General features: G+C 40.6%; 2 protein-coding genes across 3 annotated transcripts in view; both read right to left on the minus strand.

Annotated features, from left to right (window-relative positions):
• Positions 1-3,400, minus strand: part of nfat5b (nuclear factor of activated T cells 5b) — a 32,151-nt gene extending 28,751 nt beyond the window's left edge. For both annotated transcript variants that reach the window (XM_079170007.1, XM_079170006.1), the window contains exon 1: positions 3,179-3,400. In XM_079170007.1, the coding sequence (XP_079026133.1) occupies positions 3,179-3,251 (73 nt within the window). In that variant the 5' untranslated portion in view covers positions 3,252-3,400. The remainder of the gene's footprint in view (positions 1-3,178) is intronic.
• Positions 3,401-4,579: 1,179 nt separating this feature from the next.
• LOC306697064 (polycystin-1-like protein 2) lies at positions 4,580-23,043 on the minus strand (the record flags this gene model as incomplete). The annotated part of the gene is made up of 41 exons (XM_079160806.1): positions 4,580-4,770; positions 4,879-5,010; positions 5,097-5,198; positions 5,328-5,538; positions 5,854-6,014; positions 6,098-6,225; positions 6,320-6,453; positions 7,039-7,369; positions 7,854-8,039; positions 8,123-8,263; positions 8,339-8,435; positions 8,787-9,259; positions 9,917-10,136; positions 10,227-10,453; positions 10,630-10,829; positions 10,947-11,093; positions 11,203-11,381; positions 11,482-11,583; positions 12,032-12,262; positions 12,381-12,571; positions 12,743-12,968; positions 13,058-13,186; positions 13,830-13,950; positions 14,043-14,167; positions 14,247-14,393; positions 14,702-14,839; positions 14,953-15,132; positions 15,457-15,599; positions 15,963-16,142; positions 17,686-17,827; positions 17,915-18,026; positions 18,132-18,330; positions 19,273-19,411; positions 19,510-19,637; positions 19,734-20,144; positions 20,231-20,460; positions 20,555-20,702; positions 21,148-21,258; positions 21,664-21,852; positions 21,939-22,097; positions 22,728-23,043. The coding sequence occupies 41 exons, from the start codon at positions 23,041-23,043 to the stop codon at positions 4,600-4,602; spliced, it is 7,437 nt and encodes a 2,478-aa protein (XP_079016932.1). The 3' UTR covers positions 4,580-4,599.
• Between the last annotated feature and the right edge of the window lie 891 nt (positions 23,044-23,934).

Raw genomic sequence — 23,934 nt, forward strand, 5'->3', positions numbered from 1 at the left:
AATGTATATCATGAACCAGGCTTACATTTTACGCATCATTATGCGTTAGAGAAGTGCACATTCCTTCTTATATTAATGGTCATGTCGTCAATACTTTGGTAATTTACTATTCATTTATTTACTGTTGCCTGATTGTGTGACATTTAAATGGATGTTGAAAGGATTCATGCAGATGTAGTAACAAAGACCAGATATACAGCTCCTGAGGTCCTAAAAAGGTTCCCAGAAAACAAGTTCTTAGGCCATTATACACATGTGTGGCTTTGCATTTTAGCACCAGTTTGAACAATAGAGTTCCAACACTACACTGAGGCATTGTAGACAGAGGGTCCGTATGGCGAACAAAACCAGAAAAGTGCAGCATTCCTAGATGACCCAAGAGCCTGAGGGCTGGAACCAAAGGCCCAAGGTGAATATCACGGACCCGAGAAGAAGTGAGGAACCATTACCAGTAAGTAGACAGTAGTGGAGTCTTGGACAGATAGTATCTGACCCATTCGTTTGGTACTCAAATTGGTGTCTCATCCGGGGTTGGTTGGGCGTGCGTAATGCAAATTAACGTTAATATCAAGCATGATCATGTGGTTGCTTCCTTTATCTCACCTGGCAAATAACCGAGCAATGTGAGTTGCAGAACGGGTCGGGGTTGATGGTAAACATGTGACGACACCGTAAAGAATGCTCTGACTACAAAACACTGAACCTCATGATACTTTCAATGATCTCTACTTCACAAGACTACCAAGTCATGAGTTAATTATGTCGGTATTCAAAACAGTAAGAGAAAATATATCCTTGTATTTCTGTTTTAAAGACAGATTTGAGTCCAGAGTCCATCTGTTGGTGTGTTTATTGCAGAACAAACACTCACTAAACCTATTGCCACATCACATTTATGAACTCTGAATACACTTTTCTGATGTTTTCTCTCTACGGTATATTTTCTTTCATCATCAGATATCAACAAGCTTTCAAGGCAATCAAGTCATTTTAAGCGCATGCCGCTAAGTTTGCTTAACAAAGCAGAGTCAATATTAATAGAGTGCTATTTAAGCCCAGGTTTACACACAGGACAGCCAGAGGGTTAATGATTGACCAGGCTTTGGTGGGTGTCAATATGAAAGAAATAAAAACTAAACTATGTTGAGATCTGCGGTCTTACAATTGTTAACCGAGCTCGATAGAACTTACGGGAAAGCCATAACATTCTTCACCTTTGATGTGAAACTGGTGGGAAGACATTTTACGACGTCTATTAACCCGCTGTCCCTTACCGACCACGAAAGGTGGTATGACTAGCATTCCTATCCTGAGTGCCATTGTTACAGCTTTTCCTTGGTATTCCCTGAACTACTCGCATCCTAAAAATATGTATTCCTCATCGTTAGCTGTTCAATGTAGCCTTCTAAAAATAACAGCCTTTTTAAAAAAAACAACCCAATCAATTACTACAAAAAGCTGCAGCAACTCACTCTATATTATCTCCATAATAGAGAATAACTATTTGTATCCAGGTGTTGGGTATGACTTGTCAAAACCGACTTTGATGAATGAAAGGATGAAAGGGATTCTTTTCTTTTTGACCATCCCACAGACAAACTGGGTGAGAGTTCGCCGTGTCGGCAAGATGCAAAACTAACTTTTCACACACGGCCGAGTTGACTGTGCTGACAGAAATACACAATAGTGTGATTAGTAAGTAAACAAGGTCGATAAGCTAAAGAACAACTTACTAATGGTGAACATGAAATGATTAAAGTGGACAGTATAGCAGGCGTTCTGATGAGTCACAAGTAAAACTGAACACATCAATACATAATAATGTGAGTTGCAGATATATCGGTATCGACAGATGTATCAGTCAATGAATAACAATAAATTGCAGTATGTAAGTGCCAAAGATATGTTGGCAGTAATGTAGAAAAACAAAGTTAAGCTCATTTCTCAACTGTAAAATATGCTGCTGAGTGCATGCTGTATCCTGGTCCCAAATCTTAAGTAACTTCATTAAAAGGTATACTATGCAGGGTTGTCCTTAAAAAAACGATGCACAGACTCATACAAAAGTAATCCCTCTCGGTCAACAATCGCGGCCTACTAAAGGTGTGTGGCGGTGTCTATAAGTACCTCTGCCTGTATTTTATTATTATTTTGCTGTGTTCGAGACGTCAGGACGTCAGCCTCTGTGTGCACTGGGTATGTGGCCCCTTGCACATGCGCTACCACGCATCCAAGAGGAAGCTAAACACAAAAAAACGCAAATATAGTTCTTCCAAATTCGAGAATGAATCTGGGGTTGGCTTTCACTTGCAGTGTTTAATGCTGCAAGTGGTACACTGGGCTGCGTCCAGGCAAGGGACAGGTCGACAAGCGCCGGGGGGGAGGAGAGGCCAACTTTGAATGTTGTGTTTACAAACAGTAGGCAACAACTCCTGCATATTATGCATGCATGGGCTCCTTTTAACGTGTTTGTTTATGTTACGTTTGTATTTAAAAGAAAAACAAAAAGGATGATCAGTTGCTAGCTTTGCACATTGTCATGATAGGTGTACTGACTACCAAGCAAGACATTGTTGCGAATATCTGCATCTAAAAAAAAAAAAGAATCTGTGAATAAGTATGCTACAAGACACATTCAACAACCGCTTCAGGCTCTAACACAGTTTATGTCCATGGGCCCACTAGGGGCGGTGTAGAGCACACGTGTGTGTGTGTGTGTGTGTGTGTGTGTGTGTGTGTGTGTGTGTGTGTGTGTGTGTGTGTGTGTGTGTGTGTGTGTGTGGGGGGGGGGGGGGGGGGGGGGGGTTCCAAAAAAACTGAGAAAATAGACAGGCAGGGGGAAAGTAAACTGGTCTGACTGGTGCGCATGCAGCTGCTGCTGCTGCGGGCTTCCGTTTAAAAGAAAGAAAGAAAAACACTACTTCACCTTCCACTAAGAAAAATAAATCAAGAGTATAAGGTGAAAGACGACATGGGCACCTTTGTACAGAAAGATTAAAAAATATTATCTATTATCAGCAGACTTGGGGCAGAAGGCAGTTTTAAAGATGTGTGACACTGAGGGGGTTGAACGTCACCAAATTTAGTTAGGTGGGAAGTTACACACACACACACATCCATAAACAACAAACAACAAAAGCGACCACACATGAGAGAGAGTAATAATAAGAGCTGTTACCTTTTGAGTAGAAGGATCTGGGAGAATTGAGGTCGAGGTCCCCGCTGAAAAGGGAGATAAAGTCAGAGGGCATCGCAATCCCTCAGAGTGAGGAAACCGGACACTCTCAAGTCAGTCAATACCGTCACTGCGCGTTGTTATCTTCTCTCTGACTGTCAGAAAACCTTCAATCTAGTGTTCAGACAACTGAAGTGACTAAGTTGACCCTGTCGTTGTGGCTGGTTAACCGTCTCCGCTGACACTTGGCTCCTGGGTCCCCTTCGGTCCGCCTACAGACGCATTTTGTTTTCAGCAGACGGCACCGGGAGCCACGCCCACACAGATGACGCAATACGTAAAAAGCGACGTAGGGATTATTTAAGAGTAATGAGATGAATCCATGGTTTGGTTTGAATCCATTTACCGCACAGCACACAGTATTATATGGAAGCCCATTTCTGACAGCAAAAAAAGAAGAAAGAAAAAGTATCCACCCCAAATAACAATACAAAAATAAGGATTTAAATTTTTTTTTTTGCCGGCGGAAAAAAAGGAAAAATAAAAAAACTGATCATTATTATTATTTATTTTTTTTACTTTTTTTCTGTCTGCCTAAAAAAAAACAAAAAAAAACCCAGATGTTTCCAGTTGCTGTTTACCTCAGCCACATCGGTTTTATTCTTTCTACTCCAGAGCAGCTTTTTGCTTAAAATTCTATTCAAGGGTGCGTTTGCTCAGTACAATCCATGTGAAACATCAAGCAATTGAAGTATTTCATCTGTTGTACAGCCACGTTTAAAGAAGTCTTCAATGTACTCACTATCCATTTATATGTCAAATGTAGGGTAACCTATGAAGAGCTGCTTCTATGACTGTTGTGTTAAAGTATCTCATAATAACTTTCTATAGCAACTGGAAACATCTGGTCAGTGTTATGGTTACAATAGGGTGCAACAAAAGTGTTGGTGCATTTTTTTTTGTGCCGTTTTATAGTTTTATGATTATAATTATTAATTATTATTAGTATTGTGAGTGCTAAATTGTGTGATATATGTTTTATACTACCCATTGGAAGTGATAACAAAAGCTTAGTCCTGTTTCAAAATAAGCCACATTATGAAAGAAGTCAGATTTATGCAAATAGAATTTTTCAGTAGTACCCATGAATATTTTTTATTTATTTGCTTAACAAAATATACAGCAGCCTAAAATACAGTGCTTCAGTGCGTAACATAAGGATCATCCTCGGTTCCTACTCGGATCATCCTCGGTTCCTACTTCCTACAACTCTCTCATTGTTTGAGCTTCTCCTACAAGAGTGACATATCTGCAGCAGTAGAGACAAATGCTAATCATTTACAGACTTGAAAGGACAATTTATTGCAATTCAGTCACAAAGCAACATAAGCAAAAACTGAAGCGAAGGACTCTGTGAGAGCATGTCAACCATCACGGATATTCCCAGAAGACACCACTGAGGGTCCATTATTTGAAGCAGATGAACCAACTGGCCTCTCAGTTGGGCAGTCGCCAGCTTGTTTCTCACATTTGAGTCCAAACAAACTGAAGAGTTTCATCAGCATCAGGTTCACAATCTCATCTTCTTCTGACGGCTGTAAGAACAGTGAGAAATGTGCATAACTCAAAGAGTATTAAGTTATCTGTAATGGGAAGATCTCACTTCTTCTACAACATGTGTTCAATAAGCATGAGTGGGTTACCTTGTGATGGATCTGCTCTTGACTGAATGCCACCAGAATGACAGAGATGAAGAGATTCAGCACCACAAATGTCATGAACACAATACAGGAGCCGATGAGGAAAGCTCCAAGGACTGGATTGTAATTCAGAACCTGAGGGATCAAGAGGAAGACATGCACTGAAGAAGGCTCAGCTGTCATAATCTGCTGTGGTACATTTATAATAGCCTCATACTAACCTCGTCATAGTTAAAAATGCCAAGCTGCAGGCTGACCATGGTCTGTGCCGCATTCAGCAGAGTCCGATAGGAGTATAGCTTCCACCCATACATCAGGTTAGACTGAAAAATAGAAAGTTAGTCTCCGTTACTGTATTAACCACCCTTTGAATGAAACAAATATGATAAAATGAGAACAAAATGCAGTGACTCCAGCAGCATGCTGATGTTGAAGTGTGGGAAACTGCTCACAGCGATGGAGTAGGCCAGGAACATGATGGTCATGACCACCAGGAAGCCTGAGATATCAGTCCAGGCTCGCTGCAGCGTGGCTGTGATCATGTGCAGCTTAGGGTTCAGTCTCAGCAGGTGCCACAGTTTGACTGTAGCCAATAGCACCAGGAAGGCAATCAGATACCCCAGCACTGCATCGGCCTTGGCTGTCTCATGGAAACTGGCGTATCTGGAGACAGAACATGAGTCTTGTTTTACAATCTATTGAAAAAGGTTTTGAATAGATTGAGGAAATAATAGTTGATCTAGTAATGCTTTCCTATTTATTGAGTTGAAATTAAATTCAAATAACAGATTCTTTGTGTACATATTCATTTCAAAAAGCATTTGTCAGACAATGCTAATTATATAGCATTGTCTGACAAATACTATATACCACCAGACTATAACACTTGCACGGTATATACTGTAAAAAATGTTTGCAAACAACTCAAATATTTCTCTCACATATACTTTTATGGGTTGTGTTTCTCTTATTGCTTACTGGTCTTTGTTATTCTGGTAGTACTCCATGTCCCGATTCCCAAGTAAAGTCCTCTTGATGAAGACAGACAGCGCGCTCCAGCTGAGGAGGATAATTGCCAGCTCGAGCAGATTCAACTTGCTCTTGAAATAAGCCCATCTCTGCTGCTTCATCAGCTTTCCCTATCAGGAGGAGAGGAGTTTGTGTGAGGACTAATCATTATCAGCAGTGATGATTGTAGATTTGAGGTATAATTAATGAATACCTGGACAAACATGTAATAGATGATGAAGAGGAAGTAAATGGCTTCAGAGGCCATGACAAAGATGTGAAGGCCTCCGGTCGACTGGTAAAGACGCACACTCTGAAGCTCACTGCGGAACTGGAAAGCTCCTGGAGGAAACACAAGGCGACAGACAACATGCTTCTCATAACAGTTAAAGTTTCTGTGCAGCTCCCACACAAGAGCTGGACACGGACTACTTACCTATGGCTGTGGTCTCCAGCATGAGAGTGATGATACAGAAGAGGTTGACGTTGGCATTGTACACAGTGAATTCTACAAAGACTGCTTGGGTGTACACATCAAACCAGGTGTTGTCATAAAGGTACTGAAGGGATCTACAAGGAGAACGACATGATACGATTTATGAATGTCATTATAAAAGTTCTGATGCAGAGGCCAACTGTGTGGCACAATTGTGTCATTGCTTTACTAATTTGGGGCTAATTACGAGTTGAAAGACAATGAAAACACTTTTATTAAATCTAAAGACGCAGTATTAATGTATTGTACAAATGTGAATTTACAATGAATGTACAATAAAAGATGCCTTTGTCACCGCTCTGTCATATAAGGCTGCAACTAACAATTATTTTCTAATTATTGTTTTGTAGAAAAGCTATCAAGAAAAGCTGTAATTCCCTAAACGTAACGTAACAGTGCATAGCATTTAGGGGGAGCTATTGTCAGAAATGTAATATAATAGTAATAAGTATGTTTTCTTTAGTGTATAATCACTTGTAAGAAAGGAACCAATTTCAGTTGGTTGCAATTTGAAACCTCACAGTTAGATGATGTAAAATCCTACACACTGCACCTTTAAGGAGCTGGAACTTACAAATATTTGACAATCATATTCTATCAATCAATTAATAAATAAGTAGACTTTTCTTTTCACTTATCATCTGTTTTATCATGCCTACCTGCTGGAATTATGTAAATCTGGCCCTAAATCCACCACAAACCCTCCTCCTCTGTAGAGCTTCACGCTGCCCCAGATGGGGAAGGCCCTCAGTTGATGCTGGGACTGGTACGTCCACGGGCTTTGAAGGTTCAGCGAGGTGTTATCACCCTCAGAGCGGCTCCAGCTTGGCCCATAGGAGCCCATGTCTTCCAACTCCCATGAGTATGGAGCATGACAATCCTGCTCAGACTGCTGCATGGAGGGAGCCACGTGGCAGGAGTTTTGATGCACCCTCACCTGGCGAAGGCGAGCATTACCCACCAGCTTGGAGTTTCCATCTGTGATGAATCCTGGGACAGATTATCAGGTAACAAGAATAAACACATTTAAAGAAAAGAGCAGGAAAACGTTTTGCAGATATAACATCATTTTATGTGTATAAAATCTTAGTCACAACGATCTCCATATTTTTACACCGTTTTTTGAACGGAAAATATATTATAATCATCACAATTCTTAATATTTTATAGTCAGATCCAATTTACTTATTTAGATTTAGCTAGATCTAAGTTACTTTAAGAAAATCAGGGTACACAACAATATACAAATACAATGACTTTGACAATGCAAGGACCAGGTTACCATGCAAAAATAAACAAAAAGCTGATATTAGCTACATATCTATTTACCAAATGATGACCGCTGAATAATCAGCATGTGTTTTCCATTTTGTTATCCATGTAGACAAACACTAATTTACAAATATTAAAGGTGATTCATGCAGTCATGCAAATCAGTGGTGTGCGTCAGTTAATAACGTCCTGACATACTGACCTGGGTGCTCTCCAAACAGGTTGCTCAGCAGAGTTGTGTTTGCCCAGTTGAACATATCCTGCATACTCATACTGTCAGAGATCCCTCTGCTGAAGCTCTGCCGAATGTGTTGGGTCAGCAAGTAAGCGTTGGGGTCCCTCTGACCATACGCCACCAGGAGCAACATCCACATAAATCCCATGTAGGCTGCATTACAAACAAACATATCCCATCAGCATCTGAAGACGTATTACATTGCTTCATATGTTGTATCAATGTGGTTCTCCTACCAAGGATCTCCTTTATTAGTCCGAAGACCTTCTGTTCTTTAATCATGGTGTTCCTTATCTTCTCGATGTCAGTGGGAGGTGGTGGCCGATAGAAACTGCATGTGCTATCTCTTCTTGCTGCCCGCACTGTATCAGGATCATCTGAGAAAGGGATGTTGTACCGATATGTTTTGTTTTTCCACACAAAACAATACAACAAAAATAGAAAAATCGTACCTGTGTTCCTCAGGCTCTCATCTATCTGAGGCTCTCCGTACTCCTCTTGGTCAACTTTCTTCAGAACAAGTGCGAAGAAAGCAGCAAAGCCAAGAACCTGTGACAGAAGAACTTCAATACCAGGGCACTTCATACTGATCAATGTATCATAAATACAGGCAGTACGTACTGAAGTACTGGGAGGTACATAGGTGACCCAGAATGCCTTGCAAATGTTTATAAAGTAATTCATTGAATGACATCATATTTGGTAATAAATACTCAAAATGTAAATATTTTAAAACAACAAAAATATGTTTATAGCTGAATCAAAATGAAAAAAAAAATGTATTCATTAATTTATCATTTTGAATGTCGTCTTAAGCCCAAGCTCACTTAACGAATGGCTTTCTAAACATTTGCAATGATATCCATGTTTGTTCTGACCATTTAGTGTAACGTCACTCACCTTCAGCGGTTGAGTAATAAAGAGACTCTCAAAGAAGGAGACCACCATGGAGATGAGCCAGCTTATGGAGCGGTCTTTCCCGTACGTCAGCCCATACATCATAGTGAAGTACCCTGACACACCGCTGGTTGCGATCACCAGTATCCAACCGACAAACACAAACCACCACGGCAGCCCACCTTGACCGCCCTTCTTGGTGGACTCTTCGTTGATGCTCTCTTCTGGACTGGGGCTGCGGTCCAGCTGGTCTCCCTCCAGGCTGGACGAGTGGAGGTGGAACTCCAGAAGACCCTTCATTCCCTGAACTTGCTGCAGGGCTCGGTTGTAGCTGTCTGGGTTTGGAAAACGAGAAAGTCCCAACAGACCCAGCTCCTTCTCAACATGACGCAGCTGCTTGTACAGGTACCGGCTGTTGTTGCTCTTCTTCTGAACTTCATCTGATGTCTTCTCAGGGCTTCCCAACATGCTGTTTTCTGAAAAAATAAGAAAATAAATAACAAATCAGGATTAGCCGGTCAAACTAATTATGCAAATGTCAAGGTTAATTACTACATTTAATATTCTGTCAACATATTGATTGTTCTTCCAGCAGGACTTTGCAGGTTATTGCATTATTTATTTGGTCTTTAGGTATGTAAATGAGACCACAGGTAGGCCATAGTCATTCTAAAAAACAAAAAACAGTTGGGCCTAATTTAGACCACTGACAATGTCACCAATCACATCATCATCATATCGGCTATCAAGTCTGGGGGACTTGCTGGGAGAGCTTGCTAGACAACTCTTTGATTTGTATGTAAAAGAAAAGATACAGTTTGCCCTAACCCTTAATTCAATCTTTCAATTGATATCTCATAAAATAATTATACTTGATCATTTTTATATCTGTGTATCATAAATAAACTGCATCAAGCCAGTCCGCTGAGGAAAATATTACAGAAGAAAAATAAATCCTGAAGATAAAATACTCTATATGTCTTTAGATATTGATAGATTCCCAATTTGTATGTATGTTATTTAAATATTTCCTTTGTAATAAATAGTCATTATATCAATTCATTGCCTTGCCTTTTTTCCAATAAAAATGTGAAACGCATGATATCCGAGCAGTATGAACTATTATGTTGTACCTTGTTCTAGATTAACTGCATGTAAACTGAGAATCATAGAGGGATCCCTCTTGGAAGTGTCAGTGTAGAAGTCTCCAGCCGCACGGTTCTGCTGTCTGATGATGTCCTCCACCAGAGACAGCAGAGTGTTGATGTCCACCTGCTGACCAGGCCGGAGCTCCAGGTGAGGGAGCGGACTCTTCATGGCCTTTGAGAGTGACTGAGCAATTCTCTTTATGTCCTAGCGGAGAAACCACATCAAGCCCTTTAGAGGTGTAGAACAGAGGAGTTATTACTTCCAAATTACAGATATGGATCTCTGTAAACTCACCTTGATCACAGTGTCTGGTGTGATGTCCTTCAGCGCTTTCTGAGGGGAAGACGTTTGCGAGGGAGAAACTCTACCAGTCTTTCCTTGTTTAGACGTGTCCGTTTTGGCGCCCTTCTCTCGAGGCCGAGTGTTTCTGAAGATACTCACGATAAGGAGATTGATGGGAAACATTATGATTGAACTTTGAACTCCAATCACAACTTGTTGCCAGGTGAACTCGATGTGACCTGCAAAGTAAAGTATTACTTTAAATCCAGTTCAAATGGATGTGAATAAAGGTCATTAAGATACTCATCTATCCATTCAGCAGTGCTACTGTCACTGTTATACTTTCCTTGCCCCAGGTCATTGCCAGGAAAAACTTTCATAAGAAATATTTTTTGTTTTATGTTTTGTTACCTACCCAGGTCCATGGTCTGCTCAGAGGGGTCAGTGGGGATGCCCCAAAACATGATGCTGGTCAGCATGGTGCAAAGCAGCAGGGAAAAACAGCAGGACACTCGCTGCACTCGTGTGAAAGTGCTGCAGGGAGGCCGACTAATGACAGAGAACCAGATGTGGCCGTCCCTGAAATCCTTGGCTGTCTTCATGAAGAACAGGTTACTTGAAATAAGTATTGGGCGAAAGAAAGGAAATTTGGATTCAGGAGAAATAATAAATCACAGACTCAAGTCAGATTCCTTGGTAATGTGTTTTTACCAGATCCATGGCTGGTCCTACCTAAACCTCTTCAAGTCCATCTCTGTGGCTACTGGGAAGACCTTGTCAAGAGCACACTCTCCTACATCGACAGCCAGCCAGGAATTACACAGGAAGTGCCATTTCTGTCCTCTCTCCAGATCATGCACCATTACTTTGTTGACGTACCTGCATGTAACATTCAATAATTATCTTGTGTGCTGATAGTAATGATAGAAACCCAAGCTCAACTTCATGATTTAGTCCTCTTTGGTATCACAACGTGTTGCCCTCTTACCATGCAGGATGTGCTCCCGAGTTGTCGTGCCACAGCCTGATGCTCTGCAGATCTCCAAGGGAAAAGTGTGTGGTCAGCAGGAACATGTCCGCCCCACCCCTCTCAAACACTGGCTTCTCAGTGTCCATCAGGTGGTGGGGCTCACTTTCTCCCTCTGTGCCCTGCAGGGTTATCGTCACCTAAAACCAAAACAAGGTCAATCAGGATGGACAGAGTTGTCAGCATCATACATGTGCAACTGAAGCAGCAAACAGGTTTTGTTTCTGTGAGTCCCCTCACCTGGGAGGAGGTGGATGCACCATGCCGATGACCTGTGCTGATATTCAGCATGTAATGATACTCAGCCAAGGGGTCATTATCCTCCAGCACTGTGATCTTGACCTACAAGAGAATGTGAAGACACGTTTCTTAGTTGGTAAATTCAATGACATCAGGTGACTGTCCCACAACTATGTATCAAATATAAGATAAATGAAGCAATGAAAGGCATTTCAATTATAAACTGCTTGAATACTTTGTAGAGGGTCAGAGCAGGTGTTTCCTACAGGTACTTTATATATCTTTAAAAGTGCACAAAACATACAATGAGCTCACAGAATTTGATCGTTGGAGTATAAACATGCCAACTAGCGACATGAACATGGATGCTGCAGTTTAAGATAGTACAGTGACGTCTCAAATATAGATGTTTTATTTCTGCCATGGTATTAATACTTTGAGGCTTTCATAATATATGAGTGAGCAAACACATCTGAATCAGAAATGATCCAAATGGTGTGGCATTTCAAATCAACAATATAAAGTTGTGAAAGTCGGTCCTGAAAATCACCTTGGCTGAGTCCTGGATGTCTTTTCTGCGTGCCCATACTACCATCAAGAGATACGCAACAAAGATGGCCCCCACAAAACACACCACCACGGGATTGGTAGTGAACGTAGCAAAAAGTTCTGCAGTGCGTGACACATCAACCAAGTTCGGCATGACAAAGAAGGAGCTGCCAAAGAAGGTCAAGTGGTTACAGAGGCAGTGGGTGACCAGCGATGTGGTGAGCGGACCGACCTGAAGAAAAAAAGAAAACCAGCCGGTTAGACTTCACAGCTCATTTTTAAAGGTGTAATGCACAAAACATACAATGATGCAACCACTGTGGATGTGTGTGCTTTTTTTTTTTACTCACCCTGCACCCATCTTCACTCCAAGAAGACTCAGTTTCATTCCAGTATTTGCACTGGGCAGCAATGGAAATGACAGTGACAGTGGCATTCATGGATTTGACGCCCGGCTCGACAATGGGCTTCATCACAAGGTAGTGCTCTCCAACTTCTCCTGATCTGTCTTTAGGACTCAGCACCCAGGTGTATTTTCCCTCTGTGTTAGAATTGCATATATATTCATACAAACACACACACAAGCGGAGGCTTACACACACACACACAGATCTGGCTAATTATGTCATTATGATAACCATGAATATAATTGAAATGTGAATTTCTGTCATATTAGGTATTCTAAAAGTAAGTCTGGTAGTTGTAATTGTACCTCCTTTGGCGTTCTCTAGAGGCATCTGAGTCATGGCTACATGATTCTCATTATTTGGATAATCTTTACATCCCAGGAATAGCATGAAGGATATGTTTTCAGATGGCTCCATTTTCAGCACCAGTGTTACATCCGGCGAGGGAACGTTAATTATTAATGTGCTGAAATTGGCCAGGTCCAGGACCGTGCTGTTCTCTTGCCCAACATCAAGCCTTGGGAGGAGAATCTGAAAACCCAGAAAACACATTAGGCAGAACAATCCATCAATGTTATCCAAAGTAAATGAACTAAAACTATCTCTAAAGCAAACATTACCTCTATCTCCTCAGGTAAATTCTCTACAGAAATGACAGTGCCGTTCACTCTGGTGAGAGAGACGGATCCTACAGTTCCTGTGATGTTGTCCTCCTTCCAAGAATATGGGTTCTTCTCAAAACTCATCATCTAGAAGGAGAGGAACATATGTTGCTATATGTTAAAATCAAATTGTGCCACAGATTACTTTAAATAAAGCAGACCTAATCTGATATGACCTTAACCTAGACTTTTCAAAGACATTACTGCTCAGTGTTCTTCTGTTGGTTTGCTTTTTTCCTGCTGAATGACTTATTTCAAATAAATGTAGGAGCACATCTCTGGTAAACACAAGATTTAAAGTGATGTTTTTGTGTGATTCTTTGTGAAAAACCTCAGTTTTACAGATCAATCAGTCATTTAAATCAACTTAGTCAATTAGTTGACAAAATTGTATCAGTGTTACTCAACTAAGAATGTCTTAGGTTGAAGACAGACCTAATGATTTTAGATATTAATCATGTTTTGAGCTACGATTATATTTATTGACCCAAGAGAGTGCAGAAATGTATGTTAAGGAGGCAGATTTGTAACTGATCTAATTAAGAATGTAAATATTATGAGGAAATAGTTTTTTAACTGGTCCAGGTATTGTGGATGTTCAACATTAAGGAAAAGCATACCTTATAATGTCCAGATAAAAGCAGACTACAACTAAACAAACTTGAAAAAGGTCATGATGACAATCAATCTGGCTGTATCAGCATCTTCACTGCACACTACACACACTTACTCTGACATCAACTGGCTCCTCTGGAGAGACAATGTGAGCAGGCAGTGCGGGGAAGGAAAATCTGGAGGAGCTGTTCTTCTGGACATTTATATCCTGCATTTGCATCTTTCCTGGAGAAACTCTGCAGGAAGCAGAATCAGAATTATCTTAGTCATTTCAGTAAACACTAGTTTGTTCTTAAGTACAAGCTCCAGCCAGTGTCAGTCATCTTACCTGTTGACATACACACTGATGTGACCAGAATCAATGATGGCAGGGTCTCCATTCAGCTTTTTATTATTCAGCAAAGCACTTTGAACATTGCTTATCCCAGTAAGAAGAAAATCTGAGACTTTTTTCTGAGGAAAACATATGATATGATGTTTGGTGTTTGAAAAAACAGATATTTAGCAATATCAGTGATAGTTTTGTTCTTACATTTGACGAAACATTCAAAATATTACTGGCTGCTTCAAGTATTGGTGTAGCTGCTTGCGCAACTTCTCCGTCATCTCCATCTTCCTGATTAACACTGATAGTGTTGAGGGAGGAGCTGAGGTCTACCAACAAGGAACCCGCTTCTTCCTGGAGAGGATATAACACAGAAACAGAAAAGATTACAGTTGATCTGTGTCCAAATTGCAAAGAGCTAATGAATATGTATCTACATTTTATTGATATCATTTTCTAAACATTTAATTTTCTTCTCAGTTCAGGCTGAGGATGGCAGTTAAAGTTTTGGAATGCTACATCCTGAACAGTACATTTATTCATTTGTTGTTTTGTGACTGTAATTCAGACCGAAGTCTCCTCTTACAATGTATTAAAACAAAGTGCTGTTTGTACAGCATTTTCTTAAGTTTCCTGATGAAAACTAATCTACTGTACTGTACTTGAGCAGCGGGACTGAGCTCGTCTGGGCGCTGGGTGAGTCCGGCCACAGCTCTGGCCGTCACTTGCACTTCCTGAGTTGTGTTGCTGGGTGAGTCCAGCAGAACTGTGGTCATTTTGGTCAGCATTTGCTTTCTGAGCTGAAAGAGGAGGAAGGGCTGATTACCACCATGGTGCACTCCACTCGCCCACAATACACCAAATATCACAGCAATATATCACTACAGATTCAACATCGACCACATTCTCTTACCTTCGTCCTTGCATCCTTCTGATCTTCGCCGTCCTCTGTATTCAGCATATCAGAAACTGAAGTAAATATTTGTCCGAGTGCCTCACCAGAGAGAAGACCCTGCTGCTCTAACTGACTCACACTGTCCTCCACTGCAGATTGGAGAGCATCCACGGATGTACTTGAGCTGCTTTGTAGTACCTTGAGGGACAGAAATAGTCACTCTGAATGATTCAAAGACTTTCAGATGGACAACCTGTTTCTCTAATGCTCTGTTTTGACAATGACCACCCCCCTCGATCAACACTTCACATTACTTCCATCCGGTCGGAAATATAGGGCTCTTAAATATAGAGTTGCTTCAGCAGAGGCTTTTGCCATCTGCAATGACAGCCTGAACAAACTGCCTCGTTGGCACTGTTATGATCTGGTTCTGTGTACTGGCTGTGAAAACAAATCTCCCACTGGGACAATAAATCAAAATCTTGTTTCCTCAAGATACAGGATTACTGATAGATGACAAACCTGAGTGGAGACAGTAGTGCTGGCTTTCTCATATTCATTTTTCACAGTCACCACGACAGACACACTGTAATTGTTGTTCTTATCTCCGAGAGGCAGGAAGACAGATTTCACCTCATTTGCGTTACTGCAGCGCAGATGTTTTCCTTCAGGACAAAAGAGACAATTAAATAAAACAGTTTTTCTGCATTCATGTTACTAAACGGCCTACGCATTGGCATTAATCACAGGCACTATTTTTTAGAGGAAAAGCCATTGTGATCAAACTCAATCTACATTTTTTTTATGTGCAAACATTTTGAAGTAGCACAAAAAGTTTCCACACCACGTTTGTGTAAGTTTCATACTGGACCAATTGGCTTCTAAACTAGTTGTGATGACACAAAAACATGGTTTAACATCCACGTCTAAAACTGAAATTCAAGGTAAGCAAAGAGCAACTTCCTCCTAATGTTAAAACAGACTTCTAGTGTCAAACTCTGCACACAGGTAACAGTGCACATTCTCACCTGTGTCTGTTTTGAAGCAATACAAACAGCCGGTAGAGCAGAAAGAGCTTGATTTGCAGGTGATGTCAAAAGCATCGAGAACTGTTCCTGACGGTGGAGAGATGCTACATGAGGGAGCCTCAGTTGGCTCAGGACCTGGTATTGGCAAAGTGTACTTGGCAAAACCTGGCTTATTCTTGCCTGTAAAAAAAGAAAAAACATACATTTTGTCAATCAATTTCTTTCAAAGCCAGAGGTTCAAAAAATATGTATATTAATATATGATGTATTTCAGTTTAAGCAAAAAGGTAATATGTAGTTTTGAACAAAGCACTAGGTTTCAAAAGAGGTTCAAAGGGGCCCAAACCTCTATTTATACTAGTCTTTAAAGGAGCACTACGCTCACTTTCAAAATTCATACATGTTATTCCTATGGTCTATAAATATTAAAATATTAGTAGACATGACAAACTCCCTCCCAAATCCCCAAACTAGAGTGCTAAAACTCAAATTTGTGATGTCATCAAGTATAACGCTTGGAACTGCGCCATAGACGATGAATTGAGATAGAGGTTATAGATGACACTGAGAGCGCCCAGGGGACTGTTCTGGGTATAACATCATAGAAATAGAAGAGGAGTAGAAGGGACATTGAACTGTTTTCCATGGTCATTTGACTAGTACAAAGGAAGATGGCGGAAATTGTTGTCACAGCTCGCCGGGAAGAGAGGAATGTCCGTTCTACCCCTATTTTATTTCTAAGAGGTACATTTTCTGTTACAGAACTGTGAACACTTCGATAAAATAGGAGGAAATGATTTTCGAACGAAAGTCAATTGTTGACCTTAGTCAAGTAAGCATTCACAATGTACCCATAAACCAGGTTTCTTCATATAAATATCTTGGTGTCCAAATTGACAGCTCGCTCACATGGCATGTGCGAGTTGAAAACCTTTGTCCAAGGCTACAACAGATGAGGTATTTTTTGAGAAGGCTTAGACTCTGATGATTTTAAAGAGTGTAATTCGATATGGCATACAAATATATTATGGTAAACTGTCAGTACAGTACAGTCTAAGCTTGCGGCCATGAAGATCATAGGGAAAAAGAACATCACTATCTTCAGCCCTGAAAGAAAAATCTGTGCTCAGGGAGGCACAGAAAATTCTGAATGACCCAACACATATTCTGAACCCAGAATACCAGGTGTTGCCTTTAGGCAGATGGTTCAGAATGCCAATCTGCAGGCTAAATTGGTACAAACATGTATTCATTCCATCCTCCATCAAAATATTAAATAGAAACAAGTAGTATTATATGATATGATTTTATTGGGGTCTAATATATTGTGACTTGATTATTCATTATCTGTGTTGATCACACCTGTTTTTATTATTCGTAACTATTGTCGATAGTGTGTATTTAAGCATGTTTATGCATAAGTGTATGTATGATCTATGCGTGCATGTGGATTGTGATGCTGGCAAGTGTATAATGTGCTGCAGTGGCTTGGAGCCCAAGACAAATTTCTCTATGGGACAACAAAGTATATCTTATTTTATCTTAGAATAAAGCTAATTTGGGCATAAAAAGAAACATTTTGTGTGTCCACAAAATCATTCACCCAGTTTTTGTAATTGGAGCAACTCCAGACTCTTAATTTAGGTGGTGTTCCCATTTAATCTATATCTAAAAAAAGCTACATTGCTGAAAAGAACATTATGACTATGGGATGAAAACGCACCATAAGCAATCACACTGATGTTGTGCAATATGTCCCTTGAAACTTTCAGACGTTGGCTATGTACAACATATTCAGTGTTGCCATCCTGCCTTTCAATTAGTGGCCTCCTTCCTGCTTTGGAGTAACATTTTTTAAGGTCATCCTGGGAAAAGAAAATCAGTTAATAATTGACACATGAATCACTTACGCCACTGTTACAAATCAATTCAAGTTGCTGTTCCAGTCTTACCGCCAAAGGTTCGGGGTCCTCAATATACCAAACTACATCTGGGCAAGTTGTCGCACAGCTCAGTTTGAGCTTTACATGGTTGTTGACATTTATCGAAGCACAGTCATCACAACTACAAGAATACAAGTAGGTAATTGTAATTTTCAGTATTTATAAAACCTGTGGAATAATTATATTGAGCATATTTGAGCATTTATTGTAAATTATCTCCATTTACCTGATGGTGACATCTGTGAATTCTTGTGGTGCAACAGTTATGCACTTTGAAGCTGAAGCAAAGTCAACCCATTTCCTAAACCAGGTTGTTCTCCTCACAGTTAAAGTGTATTTGAAAATATCAAAGGGATTTGGAAGGCAATCTTTTTCAATAACATGAGTTTCACCCTTTGTTTTGTTTCTGCATTTGCAGTTTCCTTCTGTGTGGAAAGAACATCATAGCATTACAACAATAAAGAGATTACAGAGACAAATATCACAAATCATACTGTCATTATATTTACAGGGGATGGACAAAATAACAAGAACATGCAACCCAGTAGAACATCACCACTAGATACAATCTCAGAAACTACCACGCAATTGAAAATTGAAGCAACACCTGTGAGTGCGTGTCCCAGTTATGATCAGGGTTTTTGGATGTTCTGTGTTTGTAGGTAACATGTTAACGTCATATCCTGTCTGCAGAAATCTGGACAAGCACTTATCGTATCTAGGTTTTGAGAAACCAGAATATGCTATTTGGAGTGTGCTAACAGAAGCCAGAATAGTGAAGACATTAGATATTAGGCAGGTTTCTGTTCAGTGTGATCATTGTAAGAATGAATGGATGATTTACACAGAAATGAGACTGAAAGTGTGACACACCAGTAATGCTGAAATGAAAGTGAAGGTTGGAAAATGGGTACATTTTATTGGTCCTCCTATCATTCACATTACTGGTGATCATATGGGGAAATTAAATCCAGCAGTGTCTGTCCACACAGCCAGAGAACAAACAGGGAGTATCCGCAAAGACACAAAGAGACATAGTCAGACAAATGATATCAAACCTGTTAAGACTCGTCTACAGAGAACTGAATAGGTCTGTCATGTTTGATGTGAAGTTCACATCCTGAATATTATCAAAATCAGGATAAGGCTAAGGCCTAAGAATAAAAACAGGACTTATAATGTCTATGAAAATGTTCTCACTGTTACAAACACTGAGCATCTAAAGCTTCACTGTTGTTAAGGTGTTACTGTTTTGGATTGTCTGTGTTCTTCTAATTGTGTTCACCCCCTGTAATCACTTCAATTATGATTTTAACTGTTAGAAACAAATTTAAAATGATCAGTAGTCAAGTCATTGTGGTACTTACTACATTCCCATTCAAATGCGAGTCCTTTGCTGGGCAACGATTCAGTTCCAGTTACACTCAGTGTGACACTCTGAGTGTGGTCAACCAATGTGTCCGGTGAAGCAGTTATTTTCAAGGTGTCCATACTCACACCACCTGTCTGTAGATGAAACCAAATTAATTGTGCTTTAACAGAAACAAGCAAACACCTCAACATATGCACAGATCATTATTGTTTGATACTAATCTTCAACATACTGTGTTTTCATGTTTATCTGGTGAAAAGTCTGAGTGATTCTGGCAAGCTCGAAGTATGTTCTCTAAGTCCACGTCCACATCAGAGGCAGAGTGGGCATTCACAGCTCGTAGCGTCACCTTCAACGGCCCTTTACCAAAAGAGTTGTAACAGCATTGGACGCATGTATTACACACTATGAGTGATTGTTTTCATTTAATTACAGCACAGCTTAAGCTGTAAGTACCTTCAAGTGGGCTGGAGAATGTATAAGCTTGTAAGCTGCCATTGAGCATGTCTCTATTCTCGGAGAGTGCGTCGCTGGCTCCAGTCAGAGTGAAGAGCAGCTCCACAGGGGCTCCCCGCTCCAACGAAACACCAATAGTGATATCAGTAGAGTCTGGACACATGCCTTCCTCTGCTATCACCGAGGCCTGCAGGCCTTCAATGGGCTCCAGCAGACACAGCTTCAGATCAGTGGACACTGTGTGGGCTGTGACCGTATTAGAGGCGGCTAGAGTCAGGTTGTGGCAGCCGTGCCCAAGCTTCTCCACCACACTTTCACTCAGTGTAATGTTGTGGGGTGTGATCCCATTCTCCACTGACACGTTTGCAACCAAATGGCCTTCATGCTGAATTGTGTAGGAAACATTTGTACCTATTTATGAAAAAGAAATGGAATTAATCTGTATTTTGAAAGATTTATTGGAAGCATTTAATCCCTACAGTATTAGACTGACTCACCTGCCTCTACCACAGCCTGGATCTGAACAGGTCTACCATGAAGCACATTGCATTTAGTGCCACCTGTTGACATATTCCTGCCATAGCACTTAATGACACCAAACTCTCCAACAGGCTCCTGAATGGTTATGGGTTTCTGAGCTGTGACATGCCAGTCACTGGTAGTGCACTCCACTCCAACCATGAAAACACCGGGACGGGTGAATTTGTGCATCATAGTGCTCTCCGTACTGTGATACAGGTAAAGTAAAGCTTTAATACAGTTACATAAATAGTGAATGAATAAGAACCTGACTGTCTGGTTGAATGCCAAGTCTTACTCACTCTTCTGGGTTGTATGGATCAATAATGTGGCCATCTCCAGCATTCAGTGTGCATGTGAGGTTCCCCTGAAAAGGATTAAGGAGCCACTTCACAGTGATGGTGACATTATCAAAGACGGCCGCCAGCTTGCTCATCAACAAGTGGAGTCCTGAGAGGAAACGTTGCTTCAGAGAGGTTTGTTCAAACATAATGAGCAAGAACATTTCATCACTAGCATAATGCATCCTGGAGTTAACTCCTGTTGTTACATTATATACATAACAGTCAAACGTCAACGGGCAAGTTTAGCAGGAGAGGCTACATGGCTCTGTGGGCAATGTAAAGTTCAAGGACAAGAAATGTGGTTCAGCCATTGAAAGAGGAACGCAGGACATACAGAACCTAGTCGGAGGGTGACGACATCGGCCACTATTATGGCTAAACCCAAACTAGCTGTGAACTACACATACCGTGTAAGGCAGTAAAATAAAAAAATAAATGTATTTGTAGTTAATATGGCGAAAAGTTATAGTCCAACCTGATTTCACTCATAGTGATTGAGCATATTATTTCAGAGGGATAAAGTCTATGTAATAGTAGAAGTAAAATCTGACCATGTTTGCAGGTGTACTCTATAGACAGGTAACTTCCCAGGACAGGACATGGTTCCCCAAAAGAGCTCAAATCCACTGGAGCTTGGCAAGCCTGCAGACTGTGGCAATGGGCTGAAACAACACATAAATCAAGTAAATGACAATTGGATTGGATTGTTTTCAAGATAATTAATCAAGAGGCCAAAAGGTTTAAAAGGCATTACACTGTTCAATTTGCATCCTATTGAATTTAAATAATCTTGCTCATGTTTCTGTCCTGATATTTCTTTTGTGTTTGACACAAAGCATGAAACTAAAATGTATTTTGTGGTGATTTTATTATCTGGGCGTTTTGTTAAAGCGGCTTTAATAAAGCCAAATATGTTCCCATAGCTTTTACTGTAAATACAAATATTCCTTTAAACAAAATGTTCCTTTATTCAAAGTACCAGCTAGTAAGTTGAGTAAATATCTTGTCATGTAAATGAGGAGTAACCTGATCTATTATACATGTATATACTACCTGTATAATAATACCTGTTAAAGAATCCATCACATCTATCCAGCTGCACTCCTCCTGGGAGGATGTGGGTGAGGCTGTAAGTTTGGATCTGCAGTAGTGAATTGTTTTTCGACCATAGAAGCTGTCATCTATCACTATAACTTGACCAGAACCACATTGCAATGTTGCATTTTGGCCATCACATGCGATAGATCTTCCAGAATCTGACAAAAATAATCAAGAATTACATAAAGGCAGCAAACAAAACATAATTTAAATGCTGTTTGGCAATTTATTTACGAGTACATACCAAACTGGCAAATAAAGTTTAGTTCCTGGCTGCAGTTCCCTGCTGCTTCCCACTGGAAGCCTGAATGTCTCAGGATATGTCCGCAGGCTGCTTGTGCATCTGGCATGTTCAACCAGTTATTATAGCTGACATGAGAGCCTTCCAGCCATGCAAGGGAACCTGGGAAGGGACAAAAACAGATACACCATTTATTTACATCAAACTTCTATATTGGATTCTGCTATTTAAGCCACAGATGTTAGGACATGGTCGTTTTCCTTATCTTGTCTTTCTGTTAAGATGCAATATAGCGATAATAAAACAACAAAGCAATAGATTGAGCTGGTGACAGGGTGAATGAATGATTAAGACTCATTCTCTGTGGAGGGACATAAAGACACATTTGTAAATCAGACCTCTCGACAGCAAGCCTATTGAAAAGTTCAAATGAATGAGGAATATCTCTCAGAACACCTGCTGCTTGAGGGAGATACCCAAATGTGTCTTCTAACAAATGTCAGTAAACAAACACGTGACAGATCTATTCAATGGACATGCAAGCTGCCCAACGAGATAGCAGCTGCGGTGATAATTTTTATTTCTGACATTATTCGCTATAACCACTGATCACAGATACATAGAATTTTAAAATGATAGTTACTGAAATAGGTTTCAGAGAAATTGACCGGCTTTTACGAATAATCTTCATCACTTGTGACTCCAAAACATGCAAACTCACTACAAATCTATATCAAGCCATTAGAAGTCATGCAGTGTCTACAGTTGTTCCCCACCCACATGCCCTCTCACCTTCGGTGGCAGCAGAGTCGAGTGTGAGGTTTGGAGCTGCAGGTGCCAGCCCGAGCCACCAGTCCTTCTCCGGGTCCAGGTGCTTCTGGAGGAACTGCTGTGTTTCATCATTCAGGATGAAGGCTAGGTGTCCTCCACCTCGCTCACACCACCCCTGGGCGCTGAGGAAGGGTCGCTGTAGACCCACAAATTCGTAGCAAGAGCCGTCAAAACCCTCCTGGTATTCTGGGCAGGATAGAGCTTCTGCATCCTCCTGAGCAGAACAAGTGAGGAAGAGAACCATCAAAGTCAGTGTGGGGAACATGGTGCTTTCCATCTCTGCATCTGTACACTGTTCAGACTCTCTGGTAACATCGTGTCTTTAAAGGGCATTGACGTCAGTTATTCTGACACTAGACAGGACTTTAGAATGATTTCTGACATGATCGCTTCCTTGATGGCTGTCCAGCTTTGTATTGCGCCCATAATTCTTGTGTACAAACAAAGCTCAGGCCTGTAGTGAAAAGGGACCAAAGCCCACTGTCAACAGTCACTGATTACTCTTCTGCCTCGATTAATGTAGGGCTCCACAACCTGCAGAGTGAGATAAGCTTCTTATTCAGACCTGTTCCGACCATGTAAATGTCAACCTGAACTTTAATAGGAGCTGGAGGCTTCAACTGTCTCTGCTGTTGTTCAGACTGATTTGTAAGGTTGAACTAAAGGGTGTTAGCATTTACTTTTTATATGGGGTTAACTTATATTAGGTTAAAATGTTATTACTATGATGAATTCCACTGTATGGAGAGATCAGCAGACATTTTAATGGCAGACAGAAAAAGGCCAGGTGTCACTAATTACAAAATTACAACTGCATGTCATGTAGTTATGCAGGGTTCTGGTCAGGCCATTTTTTTTTTTTACAGAAGACATTTTGACATGTAATAGCAGGAATAGCACAGGTGTAAATAATAAAATCATGATGACTGAATTCACTTCAGCTGCTTCAGTTTCAGGGTCCAGGTATTGTACGCTCGCTCACTGCCGTGGCTTACTGGGACACATGAATAGAAGCAGATCATCATTCATGTTATTATCCGCCTGTGTTTTATCTGCTGTGACGAGTTTAAAATGTCCGCAGTGAAAAAGATAGCTCTATTAGCTTATAGTCTGGTCAATTTTTATACTTTGCATATGAAGAGGCAATGTTTTGTGTATTTTGTCTTCT

Source organism: Pholis gunnellus (genome assembly GCF_910591455.1).
Source record: "Pholis gunnellus genome assembly, chromosome: 1".
In the NCBI taxonomy this organism is placed as follows: Eukaryota; Metazoa; Chordata; class Actinopteri; order Perciformes; family Pholidae; genus Pholis; species Pholis gunnellus.